The following is a 14,143-nucleotide window of genomic DNA, read 5'->3' on the forward strand; positions in this document are numbered from 1 at the left end:
TAAAATGGGCCATTCATCGAAGGTGCGCCTTATAATCCAGTGCGCCTTATAGTGTGGAAAATGCCAGTGAAGGAGGTTCACAGGTTTGAATGTTTATAGACCTGTCCCCCTGACATCTGTGGTCATGAAACCCTTTGAGAGGCTAGTGTTGAGCCACATGAAGGACATCACTGAACCCCCTGCAGTTTGCCTAGATGCACAAGCCTTCCAAAAAAATCTGGTTCATCAAACTTAATATGCACAAGCATCACCAAATTGTGCTTCACTCTTAGGGTGCTATTTCACTTGTCATGCAGATTTATTTTTCCACTCTATCAAGTTTGAGAAAATAATTGATTAATTGATAAGATTTAACTGAGTTGCATAGATGCCTAATGGCCAAGATAAATGTTGGTTAAAAATTAGAGGTCTACTTTTAGAGCCCAAGTCTTAGATGAACTACAAGTCTATGTAATTTTCAAACTAGTTATTTCACCCAACATAAAATTTGTATACAGTTCAGACAATTGTACTTATATTTTACTGAGTAAATGATTTTTAAAAAAATGCTTCAAGTGTTCAAAGTGCAAGACTGCAATGTCATATTTAAAAGTCACTTTTATTGTCAATATAAATGGATGCATCCAGAAGACACTGATGTGAGGTTTTGCACATTGGAAGCAGCTCTCTTTTGAACTAAAACAAGAGGGGAGGGGGGGAGGATTTAAGTAATGGCATTTTGGGAAATGACAACTTGTCCCACCTTTATTTCTTTTGCCCAGGGTGTCACATGACCTCTTCTTACATCCTTCACTCCGGCGATTTCGGGAATCGCACATCACCACATCGCAATGGACATAGAGCTGCAATGATTCAATCGTTAATCTTCCGTATTGTGAATTATTTTGGGATTCTGGTGGACGTGGACAAACTACCTGCTTCTTCAAGTTATTCTTGTCTGCGGCAAAAGCAAACACACGGACCTCAAAGCGCTTTACGTGGGATGGATACTCCACTCTGTCATTTTTGCGCACAGGATGGAAGATCACCTGGTTTGGATCCACTGGATTCGGACAGCTGGAGAAGATAAGAATCATTTCAAAAAGAGTAATACAACAGTTTGAATAGATTCTCATCTCTACCCTTTTATGATCAGATTCCATCTGGGCTGGGATCTTTTGTCCTTGTCAAGTGTAGCCCAGCAAGTTTCCAATTCCAGTGATAGGTCCAGGTTGGTTGATCTCATGAGCTCCACCTCAAAATACAGCGGCTCTTGAAGGTACTTGGAGATGGGGTAGTCGGTGGTGCCATAAAATGAACTGTAGGAATCATCTGTTGGAGAGTTTGGCTCATGTTTATAAAATAGAATCCATTGCTTCTCTTCTGTGTGGATGCTATATAGGACTGTTTCAGAAAATTAGAATATTATGATAGTTTATTTTCTGTAATGCAATTTAAAAAAAAAAAGTCACATTCTGGATTCATTACAAATCAACTGAAATATTGCAAGTATTTTATTAATTTTTTTGTTTTTTAATTGCATTACAGAAAATAAAGAACTTTATCGCAATATTTTAATTTTCTGAGTCCTGTAGTCACATTAAACGCCGCTAAAAAAAAAGATTGTGTATGTTCTTCTGTATTTTAGCTTGTATTTTTTATCTTTTTATTCTATTTATTTATTCTATTTATTCTATTTATTTATTCTATTTATTCTACTTATTTTACTTATATTTTATTTTTTTTATTTTGCACTTTTTAAATTTCATTGTACATGTGTGTATTCTATTTATTCTACTTATTTTACTTATATTTTATTTTTTTTATTTTATTTTATTTTGCACTTTTTAAATTTCATTGTACATGTGTGACAATGACAATAAAGATATATTCTAAAAAAATGTTCAAGTCATGGTTAGACTCTCCTCATATCAGGGTCATGTTTAAATGTTCAGGATTGTTTGGCCTTGGCAGAGATCTGCTCCGTGCTATTTTAGTACATCTTTTGTGCTCACCATTTATTGACAAGTTCATTGTGACCGCAAGAACATTAATGATAGAGCTTGGCAGGAGATAGAACTCTCCAAAGTGCGTCATTATTTTTCCTATAAACAGCCCAAGGATAATCTCATTTGACCAGATTTATTTTTTTTACCCATTAAAAACAAGTTGTCACATACCCTCAGCAAGCCTCAATACCACTTGCAGTTCGCCGATTCCGTTTTCAGCATCACGATCAGTCCGGCGAGGTCTGTTGTGGAAGGCCAAGGAGCGATTTGTGTTGAGGTCGTACGAACACGAAACCCTTAAGCTTGAGGGGGGGGGGAGAAATTGCTTTGATAAATGCTTACAAACGAGGTGATCAGCTTTTTATAGCTACAATGACTTTTAGAAAATATATCAGGTTTTATTACATCATGTAATTTTTTTAATAGTCACTTTGGCACGCTATAACGTGCAAGGTTATAGAGAAGCTCCAAATAAGTCATCTTTATGTGCAAGGGGGTTTAAGTAAAGGACATTCAAATATTGTGTTATTCATCACTGAAATATTTAAAAAATTTATTGTGGGCGTTTTGGAACTTACTCGTATTCCGGTTCGTCATCCGAGCTGTTCATTTGACGCGTTTCAGGTCTGTGCGGTAGGGCGATTTCATTCTCATACAGCATAGAGTTGGAAACGAACTTAAAAGGAAGGAAAATAAGTCAGATTGTTTTATCGTAAGGGGTCGGTCAGGATTACCTTCCGGGTGGTCCCGCAGGTGCTGCCGGTGAAGACGAAATAGGCTAAGCGGTCGTCACTGTAGACGGGGGTACAGGTCGGGTCAAGTAGGGTCAGCTCACTTGGGTTCAGGCTTGGGACAGACTCTAGTTTGACGGCAAGAGCTGTCATGGTACCATTGGGTAGACACTCTGGGGAGAGGAAAATAAAAACACAATATTCTAACAAGCTTTAAAAATAAGCTTCAGCATTCAAAACTAACCTACGAGTGTTGAGGGAAAGCGACAAGTCAAAGTGAAGTCGTTGACGTTATGGTCAGTTTCTGGATTTAGCAACGTGACTTCAAGTCTGCTTCGGATGTTTGACGCCACAATAGCCTGAAGTAGGGAGGGAAGTTTTGAACATTATATGGACAAGTGTTGGAATAATTTAGAATCTAAATTATCTGATAATTTCTAAGTCCTAGAAGTCCCAAGACTTAAGTTCATCTGATAATTTCTAAGTCTTAGAAGTCCCAAGACTTAAGTTCATACCTCATACACAACATCAGGGGAAGTAAATGGCACCACGATACTGAAGTGTGTCCTATTTCTGGTAAAACTGTATTCCTGAGCCAGACTCTGGGTCAAAGTGCGTTTTCCCAGACGAGTATGGAAGTTGTGACCTTCTGTTCCGTATTTCACAAGAATGTAGAAGTTCTTGGAGTCACAGCCGCCAACTGCTAAAGGTTGGATTACAGTGGAGCTTGGAACTGAAATTAGAGATTGGTGTGATTATCCTCAATTATGGATATCGGGAGGATTAAACATCTACTCACCTACTGAAGCCAATTCAGCTTCTAGAGAAGCAGTATGACTAAATACTATGAACTTGGGCAGGACCACCAGGCCGAAAATCAAGTGTAGAGAGAAGGTTGTAACTCCTGCTTTTGTCTAGTACGAGAGGTTTTAAATTTATTATTTATTTCCTGGCATAAGAGTGCTTCACTGACCTCCTGTTTGACGACACGGTCCGAAAAAGGAACTTGGAGCAAAATGAACTTTAAGCTGCTGTTCTTCGGGCGGCGTTCCTGCACATTGAATCCTCGTTCAATGAGGTCCGAGACCGACAAGACCTCATTGTTGAAGGTGATGTTGCGGAGAATCACGTCGCCCGCCAAAGGGCCCATTATCAGTTTGAACACCTTGTCCTTTGGAATGGTCTCTGTTGGAAAGAGTTTCAGTCCATCACATGTGTGTGTTCCTGCTTTTTAATTTGACTCACTGTCTTGAACTTTTAAGGGTTGATGCTCTGCTGGAGTCACGATTGGTTGGAGCACTTTGTATCTCGTGTCGTCATTTGCGTCTTCAATCCACAGCAACTCAATCATAGGTTCGATCACATAAGAAATAAAATACTTATCATTCTGGAGAATACTCTAGAAAAAAAAAAAAAAAAACAGTTAGCAAAACAATTTGTTTTAAAGCAATTCCATCGTGTCATACCATAAAGAAGCCACCAGGTGCCCCGATGGGAATTTGGACCATGATGTACATGTTGTCCACAGTTACATTGTAACGGCGGGCCGACAACTCGTCGGCATTCAGCCTCCTTCCGTCCACGCCGATGTGGACCTCCAGAAGTCTGAACTGGCTGGAGGAAATGAGCGGGTCGATGCGTGTGGGCAGGAACCAGCTGATCATGTTCTCCGTAAAGTAAACGCTTCCTAGAACAGGGAGGGGGGGGGGGGGGGGGGGAGCAGACCATAAACTATTGACAGTATCAAATTCCCCCCATTCAAAATCATACGCTCATTTAAAGGCCTTTTTTTTTTTTTAATAGTTATTAATGGCATTTTTAAGAATAGACAATTTAGCACACCCAGAAGATTCACATGTCCAAAATTTCTTCATTACCTTCTCGCTGCGGACAAGCAGCTGCAACATCAAGCTTGCTTTTCAGCCACTTCTTCGCAAAGATGGCGGAGGCTTGCAGCACAGTCATGGGAACTCCTGCAACCTTTTGCAAAAAAAAATAAAATATTTTTTTATCTCACTAGCAAATTCCTGGTTTCTAACCCATTTGAAAATAACCTTGTAAGCATCACATGACCAAAACTCACATGTTGTATGTACGTCTCAGGTGCAGACTTGGAACTTCTCAGAATGAGTCTCGTGGCCGTGTTGGCAACCCCGTATCCACCATTGTGGGCTTCCTGCGGAGTCATCATTTTCTTCTCAGGCGTGAAGAACACCAGTGATGACATTCTAAATCCAGAGTCAATCAGCTTCTGGAAAAAATGTGCGGGTGGGGGTACTTTAATGACTGTTCATAAAGATGTTCATGCAACCGTGGGTTCATCTAACCATCTCAGGAGCAGCAAGGTACGGCAGGGTGTAATCATTTGGAACGGTTCTTTTCACAGAGACCTGGAAATGAGGTCAGGGCATAAGTGAGGAACCATTTCTGAGCATTTCTGCCTTACCTCCATGTAGTTGCGATCACAAATGATCTCCCTGGAGGCCTCCAAGTTGTAGTTGCAAGTTTCAGCCACCTGGTACACAACATCTTGAGCCACCGTGTTGGAAAAGAGCCTGAGATTTATCACAGTTGTGTACTCATCCCCCTAGAAGACAAATTTAAATTTATCGTGGAAATGTTGGAAGGATATTTGGATTTTGTCTACCATGTTTTGAGCAAAACAGTTTTGAAGGGAAGCGTAGATGGAGATGGTTCCTTGCTTGTGTGACATACTGAAGCCACATCGTGCTGCCAAACTTTGCGTAAGCTTAATAGCGGCGTTACCTGAAATGAAAACAAACCGTTAAACTCAGAATCGATCATAAATTTGACACAAATAGAGTCTCAGAACTTACCAACAACGACAGAAACTTCCAGAAATTGTCCAGGAAGTGGTCGAACGTCCACCCGTAGGATATTTCCCAGGCATTTTGTTTTAATATCTACGATAAATAAATAATAGGAGGAACAGTACAATAGAAAAATAAAATATAATTAACTTACTTGGTGAGGACATCTTCAGGGCATCTGCATTTCTAAGTAAAGAAAGGAGAAAAAGCCACCTGGAAAAGACAAAATGAAGCAAATTGAAGGAATAAAATTAAAATAAAATAAAATAAAATAAAATGGCTACAAACCAGAGTCCATAGACAGCAGCCATGGCCCAAACGAGGGTAACAGACGACCACAGTGTCCCTGTTCCTGCAGCTTATAAAAATGTTTGGGGTGGGACCTCTGAGCTGTTCACACAGAAACAGGAAGAGGCACACAGGTGGATCGCATCGGAGCCTGATGGACCTCAAGGCCTGATTGGACCGACTCCTTAAAACATGACGCAATGATGTCCCCCAAAAACATTTTTATAGGTACATTTCCATTTTAAAACTGTTTTGGATGATCACATGAAGGTCTGACTGACACTTTAAGTGCTTGACACCTCGACGTAATATGAATATTAGTGGGTGTCATAGAAGGACACTCGGGCAAGGCTGGGGAGGACGGCCTTGGCTGAAGTAATTCGTCACAATTGTGGGCTTCACTTGTCGCTGTTAAAATGCACATAAATGTCCTCGTTCAGAATTGATGTGCTTTTTTTTTTTATATAGATTGTAACCTCGCTTCCATTGGCTATGTTCTGCATGGTCACTTGTTGCTAAGCAGAAATTGTGGGGCACAATCAAACAAAACTGAAAATTAAATTTAAAAAAATTAAAAACTCTCACCTAGCCCATCACTCAGTTAGCCCGTGAATTTAAAAAAACAATAAAAATAGAATCATCAAATTGGAACAAAATTGTTGCTATTATCATTTTCAGAAAAGCCCGAAAAAATCATTTGGTGACACTTGATGAATGGCCAAGAACTCTAGAGACATGACTATTTTTATGTAAGCCATTAAAAAAGTTCATTTTCCATAATGTATCCTCCATAAAAATGAGGTTACACGAACCGTGACATCATCCACACATCAGCAAGCCTCTCCCTCCCTCCCTCCCTCCCTTCCTCCCTCCATCCCGGCCCCTCCCTGCCACTGTAAAAGGGAGCAAAGAACCGCCGTGTCCCGCTTCCATCTCTTCTCCGTCTCCTCTACGTGAAGTCTCCTCCGCTCCTCCTCTCAGGGCAGCCAACCTGGAAACCGGACCAGAATGTGACGGCAAAGTTTGATTTGATGGAACGTGAGCCTTCCAGTCCTGGTAGGTGGTCACCTTGAAAGTTCTGAAGAAAACATCTTGCTGTGAAAAAAACGTGCATGCAAATTGAGTTTCCCTCACAGTTGAATGAAAAAAAAGTTTTTTATTTCAATATATTTTTAAATCAACTTTAAATCACCTCTGGAATCCAAATCCAGTTGATCTCTCCAAGAAGTGACCTGCTTGCTTCTTCTCCCTAGCTTCAAGCATTTGCCGTGTTTGTGTGTGGAGTATTGATTTCTCTTCTTCGGAGAACTAATGTATTCTAACGCAGCACTCCCTTCATGTCTTCAGGACCATGGGCTATGGGGAAATCCTCCACAAAGGCGGCTACCACGAGCAGAAGCTTCGTCTCAACGTGGGAGGACTTCGCTTCGAGGTGGACGAAGACACGTTGCGGCAGTTCCCGCACACTCGTCTCGCCCGTCTGCTGCACTGCCAAAGCGAGACGGCCATCCTGGAACTGTGTGATGACTACAGCGCCGCCGATAAGGAGTATTACTTTGACCGAAATCCGAGAGTGTTCCTCTGCGTGCTCAACTTCTACCAGACGGGACGTTTGCACATGATGGAGGATGTGTGTGTGATTTCCTTCAGTCAGGAGATTGAATATTGGGGAGTGCAGGAGTTCCATCTCGCCGATTGCTGCAGCGACTGGTTCCACGAGAGGAAGGAGTACATCCATCACCGGGACTGGGACGCCAGGAGCGAGGACGGACGGCAAGCTAGCTTCAGCTCGTCCCTGGCGGAGCTGTCAGCGTTGGATCAGGATCTGGCCAAGTTTGAAGGAGCGTGGTGTGCTGAGTTGAGGAGTTACTTGTGGCTCAGGCTGGAGGATCCGGGTCACTCCCGAGCGTCGAAGATTATCGCCTTGGCGTCGCTTAGCGTGGTGCTAACGTCCATCATCGCCATGTGCGTCCACAGCATGCCCGAATTTCAACGCGTGGACGACAATGACAAGCCCATCGAGGACCCCGTCCTCGCCATCCTGGAGGTGATCTGCATCGTGTGCTTCTCCACCGAGTTCATCGTCCGTCTGATCGTGGCCCCCTCCTGCAGGAAGTTCCTCTGCAACCCCTTGAACATTATTGACGTCGCCTCCATCCTTCCCTTCTACGCCACCCTGGCTCTGGAGAAGACCGACGAGGAGAGCGCAGAAGAAAATGAGGACATTGAGAACATGGGGAAAGTGGTACAGGTTCTCCGCCTCATGAGGGTCCTCCGAATCCTCAAACTGGCTCGGCACTCCGTCGGGCTGCGAGCGTTGGGTGCCACCGTGCGTCACAGCTACAATGAAGTTGGCCTCCTTCTTCTCTTCCTCTCCGTGGGCATCTCCATCTTCTCCGCCCTTATCTACTTTGCCGAGAAGGACGAAGAAGACACCGACTTGGGCACCATTCCAGCCGGTTGGTGGTGGGCCACCATCACCATGACAACGGTGGGCTTTGGAGACACCTGCCCCGTGACCCTGGCGGGGAAGATAGTCGCCACGTTGTGTATCATCTGTGGACTTTTAGTAGTAGCCCTACCCGTTACCATCATTTTTAATAAGTTCTCCAAGTACTACCAGAGGAACCAAGCCATGGAGACCCAGTGTATCACCAAACCTGAGAGACAGGACCCTGAACTACCTTACTACAACATCAGGGATTTGTTCACCGAGAAGGTGTATCCGTTCCTCGGGGGCGTCTCTCTCAGGAACAGTGTCAGCAGCGTCGGGGAGGACACGGACGCCTCCAGCTTGCAGGACATCGATGTGTACAATGTTGATAATTGCGAGAACTAAATTGAGAGAGAGAGAGAGAGAGAGAGAGAGAGAGAGAGAGAGAGAGAGAGAGAGAGAGAGAGAAGAGACTTTATAAAACCAGTTTTATTCTCTTTTATTTTGTATATCTCTGAAAACGGTGCTCTTTTTCTCTTTCTTAGGGGGCAGGGCTTAAATGAATTAATGCTGTTTGTATTCATTTGAAAAAGAGAGAGAGAGAGAGAGAGAGAGAGAGAGAGAGAGAGAAAGCGAGAGAGAGAGAAAGAGACTTTATAAAACCAGTTTTATTCTCTTTTATTTTGTATATCTCAGAAAACGGTGCTCTTTTTCTCTTTCTTAGGGGGCAGGGCTTAAATGAATTAATGCTGTTTGTATTCATTTGAAAAAGAGAGAGAGAGAGAGAGAGAGAGAGAGAGAGAGAGAGAGAGAGAAAGAGACTTTATAAAACCAGTTTATTCTCTTTTATTTTGTATATCTCAGAAAACGGTGCTCTTTTTCTCTTTCTTAGGGGGCGGGGCTTAAATGAATTAATAGTGTTCCTATTAATTTGATTAAGTAAGATTGATATCAAACAGAAGTGTATTTATTTAGGTCAAGCTTGGTCACGCAACAAATTAAAGTCAATGTATTCCCTGCAACAGTTTCTTTTTTTTTCCTAGTGGGAGAAAAAAAATAAAAAGCAGCAGCACTAAAACATACAATCTCTTCCACCCACTAGGGAACAACCTGAACCTTGCTCTAAGGCCTGAAAGCCCATTTTCTGCTTGAGAAAACTGCAATGATGCATGCAGTGGGATCCTAATGTTCAATGTTTTTTTTTTTTTTCCCTGAGTAATCTCCTATTGATTTGTGCACTCGCTCAGAGTCCCGGACTCCGGAGTTTGGCCAACGACAAAACAATCTACAGTGCTTTAATCATGACACTGCACTAATTGCATGAAGAAACATTCAGGCTGTATTTTTTTCGGCGGCCATATTTTGTGTTGAAATAAAAAATAAAAAAAATTGATTTAAAGCGTCCCGCATCATTCAAGGTGATTAATGATTTTCTCAACTTAAAATGACGTGATGCTACCTGACAGTGGTATTGATTAACTTTCCCTTCATGTTATATTCTGCTTGAATAAACTGTTCTACCAAAACTAGCATAGATAAATAAATCAATAAATAAATCAATAAATAAATAAATAAATATCGCATACTACAATATTAAAGTTAAACACCTAAGCGTCATTAAATCCGGTTGAGAATAAATGTAAATTACCCGTAAAGGTCAAAGTCGCTGTGTCAGCACAAATGTCAGCGTTGCCTTAATGACCCGTATTTCTGCTACACCTTCACGCTTCCAGCGCTTTATTTTATTAAATAAAACTTCTTCACAATAAGGCTCAAGTGACATGTTATATTTTTATAAACCTCAATCACGTTTTGATCCTTTTCAGAGGATGGAAAAGGAAAAGCAGTGAGGAGGTACAATTGAGTTTCTGTCAGCTAACTTGCGCTTTATTTCACAACAGGCTGCACAAAAAAAAAACAAAAAAAAATCAATAACTTTTATTTAAGCCTTTTCTTCATGGGGGGGATTATTGTCAACACTGTATTTGCTGCTGGACTGATTTGCAGCCGCTTGATGTTCCTCAGGTCCAGTCAAGAAGATATCAGTGTTGTTTTAAGAGAGACTTTCATGACTCATCAAAATTTTTCCAAGCAAGAACATCCGTGGGAATTCTCATATGACAAAAATGGATTTTGCCCAACTCATATTTGCATTGTGTTTTTATCGAAACAGAAACCACAACAACAGACACGAAGAAACGAAACTGGACAATAACAGTGAAGCATATAAAAGTGCCACCAGGCCTTCGTGGATTTATATGCTGCAGGTCCTGCACACGTGGGAACCCGACTATGAAGACCATGGATTGCCCGAGAACCTCATCTATAGATCACACCAGCACATCCCATTAAATAACAGTCATCTATTCAGAACGGTCCATATTAGAGAAGATCAATAAATCACGAGTGTATCTTCACCTTGGACTCTGGGTGACTTGGCATTTCAATTAGCTTGGATGCTCGTTTTACATTAGCGTCATTTGTCAAACAAACCAGCAGAACCGCAAAATACAAACTCTCGTGCGAGTGGTTTCACTTTCCACCAGACGAATTATCAGCAATCAATTCACGTTACCGCTTTATCAGATGAACTTGTGCAAAATGATTCAACAGTACCCCCCCCTCCCCCCCCCCCTTTCTGTTAATCACCGGCCCTGCACGCATTACACAAATGAGCATTTGTGTAATGGCTTTATGAGTGACGGAGGAGCTGAGCGATGCTGGACAGGCCCCAAGTGTCCGTAAAAAGTTGCTGGGCTGAAAAACGTTTCGCTCGTACCTGATCCTGCTGCTGCGGCGGCTCTTAGCTGCCATGATGGAACACTCGCGATCCATGGAGGCCAGAGCAGGAATTTAATGGAGGTAATAAAAGAGGGCAGGGGGGGGGGGGGGGGGGTGAGGCATTGAATCCTGCTAATGAGTACCAAAGATTAGAGTAGGGGTGTCAAACGTATTTTTGTGGCGGGCCGGTTTGCTTTAAAGAATTGTCAACCCAAAATAATAACACTAATAAAAACTGTTCAAATAGTATTTAAAAATGAAATATTAAAATCAAATATTTAAGAATAAATAAATGTTTAATTGCTAATAATATCTCTATTTTTTTAAAAGTGAAAACAATTAGAAATTTTGGAATTGATATATAAATTTGATGCATAATTTGTTTGCTTTAAAGGCCCATTAGAATTGTCAACCCAAAATAATAAGACTAATAAAAACTGTTCAAATATTTAAAAATGAAACATTAAAACAAATCAAATATTTAAAAATAAAAATTAATTGCTAATAATATCTCTATTTTTTTAAAAGTGAAAACAATTAGAAATTTTGGAATTGACATATGAATTCAATTTGTCTTCCCGGGCCACCTAAAATGATGTGGCGGGCCGTATCTGGCCCCCGAGCCTTGACTTTGACACCTATTCAAGCCTTCCCCGAAAAATAAAACTCATTCTGCACAGCTCAGCATGTATGATATCATCAAGCACTAGTGTCCACTCAGCCTTCGGGAACATCAATAAAAGGCTGTAATTAAAAATCAATGACAATATTATGGCTTTATCGAATTCATAAATGTCTTCACTGCAGCCCAATTTGTGTTATGGCTTTTATGCACTGTAGGTTTTCATCTCACGTTGCAGTTTTACCCTAGTGGCCATTTGTCTTCACTGCGCCTCACCTAAGAAAATTTCAACAATCAATACAGACTGATGGAAATCATCAATCATGAACTTAATGGACGATGATGGTGCGGGCAACTAGTGCATACAAGAAGCTCTGTAAATAATCCAAACTTTTTATAAAGGTTTATTTCGATTCTCTTGAAAGGTTCATGTCACGATGTCATAATATTGGCGCTATGACGACATCCTAAAAAAAGAAATCACAGCGATTAAAATTAATAACTGCAGCAAAGTAAGGACACCACTGACTCTCCTCCTCCTCCACCTCAAGGTTGCTTCAACCATAACATTGCCAAGTATGAGCTTGACAGAGTCTTGCACAGCTTTTTTTTTTTTTTAATGGACATTAAACTGGCCGATGTGAGACTAAGAGCCAAAGACATTACTCAATGACTAATTGGCCACCACTGGTTAAAACGATGACTGTGTTTGGTCATTGAGATGACCTTGGGAATAATTCATCTGGACAATGAGTTAGAATTTAAGAAGATTAATGTGGGTTTATTTAAAAGTTGGCTTGTTCTAGCTAACTTACTTTGCTTTATTATGGAAAGCCGTTTAAGCATTCATTCAAAATCCTAATAGTGACTATGTACCTTCTACAGGTGTCAAACTCGAGGCCCGGGGGCCAGATACGGCCCGCCATATCATTTTATGTGGCCCGCGAAGACAAATTCGTGTGTCATTACTAGAATTGTAAATTGTCTTCACTTTTAATATCTTTTTTTATATATATAATTGACCAGTTTTTACTCGTCTGATTTGAAAGCGAATTATTTGTCAGTTTGTTTTGTAGCTTTTACTGTATATAATATGAGGTGCTCGTTCATTTATTTGAGCTGACAGTCATAATGGCCCTCCAAAAGAATCGAATCGAATCGAATCGAGTTTGACACCCCTGTTCTAATACTTTAAAACATCTTAGTGCTTTTACCGACAATACACACATAATAAAAAGTCAATTGGACCAATCCTCACTTTATACTCTCTTCAATTGAACAAATAAAGACAAGGTCAGAATCTAAAAAGTAGTTCTAAGAGAAGGAATGTGTCATCTCAGCATATTTATGTAAGCCGATTGTGTAATAAGACACAGGGCATAAATTGTTGCCAGCAAACTCGACTAACAGCTTTTTGTGTACTCTTTGGGAGACGATCATTCTCATATTGATTACTTTGCATCAGCGCAAAATGGCACGATTGATGGAAGCGCACGATAACCCAAGACGATTTATGCCAATGTGTCTTCATTTGGGCACAGGCGAGAGTCAAAAACAAAGAAATTGTCGTAATTTCAGAAATTTTATGAGTTTTATCCTAGCAGATGGATATTTAAAAACACAATTAATTGGTTATTACGTTGAATGAGGAAAGATGGGGTCTTGTAAATTTGGATGGAAACAAGATGCATGGATAAAATATTTTAATGAGGTGAAATTAGATTAAAAAATGGATTTTTACAGTAAAAAGAAAAAAAAAGGAGCGGAAAAGTGAAAGCATGTGTTATGGTATCCGAAGCACTACATCACCTTCCCATCGGAGAAGAGGGCCGCTGCTCGTTGATGATTTTTTGACGGATGGGACTTTCAAGATCCATCCCATCTGATGATGGATCACGGTGAGATCATAAAAAGAATGTTGGCTCAGGGCTTTGAGAGAAACATCCTCCTTGCAAATAGAAACAAGCTGATAGACTTAATGTAAATTAACTGAGGTCAGTGGAGCACGTTGATTTGTCAGTCTCGCAAAAAAAAAAAAAAAAAAAATGAATTTGATTGAAGGTTGCCAGAGATAATTATTTATTTCGATTTTTTTTCTTCAATTGCAATTTATCATTGGCATATTTGAATGAAAACTTGTCAGACTGAAATTGTGTGGAAAAAAAAAAAACAATGTCTCCTTTTAAACGTTCCGGTAAATCGAACCGAGAGTGAAATCTTCGAAAACATGTCAGCATCAGCGATGGATGCAATCAAAGAAGGGCTATTTGAACAAGCGTGAAAGAGGAACCGCTGCTGACACTGGCTAAAACTCAGATAGAAAGGGGGGCGGGGTGGAGGCTTTAATTCCATTAAGTTAGCCAGCAAATAAGGATGGCGTCTGCTTTTTTTTTTTTTTTTTTTTTTAAATGCACAGCATCAACATGATGGACGGATAAGCAATCAAGCGATAGGTGTCGCTAGTCGAG

General features: G+C 40.8%; 2 protein-coding genes across 3 annotated transcripts; one reads left to right on the forward strand and one right to left on the reverse strand.

The window, feature by feature from the left end:
* Positions 1-579: 579 nt before the first annotated feature.
* Positions 580-5,933, reverse strand: LOC125990267 (uncharacterized). 2 transcript variants are annotated; one of them, XM_049757215.1, is made up of 21 exons: positions 5,839-5,933; positions 5,705-5,763; positions 5,557-5,643; positions 5,367-5,485; positions 5,166-5,306; positions 5,047-5,109; positions 4,803-4,967; positions 4,597-4,699; positions 4,186-4,406; positions 3,965-4,118; positions 3,693-3,904; positions 3,519-3,633; positions 3,235-3,452; positions 2,964-3,078; positions 2,723-2,892; positions 2,567-2,664; positions 2,160-2,290; positions 1,122-1,311; positions 915-1,056; positions 743-842; positions 580-675 (listed from the first exon to the last, which is right to left on the reverse strand). In XM_049757215.1, the coding sequence occupies exons 1-21, from the start codon at positions 5,859-5,861 to the stop codon at positions 605-607; spliced, it is 2,697 nt and encodes an 898-aa protein (XP_049613172.1). In that variant the 5' UTR covers positions 5,862-5,933; the 3' UTR covers positions 580-604. The 2 variants fall into 2 exon arrangements, with proteins under 2 accessions (XP_049613172.1, XP_049613171.1); XM_049757214.1 differs by having other exon boundaries at positions 4,803-4,970.
* An 818-nt stretch (positions 5,934-6,751) lies between these two features.
* Positions 6,752-9,604, forward strand: LOC125990273 (potassium voltage-gated channel subfamily S member 3-like). The gene is made up of 2 exons (XM_049757236.2): positions 6,752-6,894; positions 7,186-9,604. The coding sequence occupies exon 2, from the start codon at positions 7,190-7,192 to the stop codon at positions 8,675-8,677; it is 1,488 nt and encodes a 495-aa protein (XP_049613193.1). The 5' UTR covers positions 6,752-6,894; positions 7,186-7,189; the 3' UTR covers positions 8,678-9,604.
* Positions 9,605-14,143: the final 4,539 nt, after the last annotated feature.

The sequence above is a fragment of the Syngnathus scovelli genome, chromosome 20, assembly GCF_024217435.2.
Source record: "Syngnathus scovelli strain Florida chromosome 20, RoL_Ssco_1.2, whole genome shotgun sequence".
Taxonomy (NCBI): domain Eukaryota; kingdom Metazoa; phylum Chordata; class Actinopteri; order Syngnathiformes; family Syngnathidae; genus Syngnathus; species Syngnathus scovelli.

Bases quoted from the DNA above. Each gene is read 5' to 3' on its own strand.
- LOC125990267 (XM_049757214.1), bottom strand. From the start codon at position 5,861: ATGGCTGCTGTCTATGGACTCTG. The intron at 2,893-2,963 runs GTTAGTTTTGAA...TCCTCTCCCCAG, and splicing joins CTTTCCCTCAACACTCGTAG to AGTGTCTACCCAATGGTACC. The intron at 2,291-2,566 runs GTAAGTTCCAAA...CCCCCCCTCAAG, and splicing joins GATGACGAACCGGAATACGA to CTTAAGGGTTTCGTGTTCGT.
- LOC125990273 (XM_049757236.2), top strand. From the start codon at position 7,190: ATGGGCTATGGGGAAATCCTCCACAAAGGCGGCTACCACGAGCAGAAG.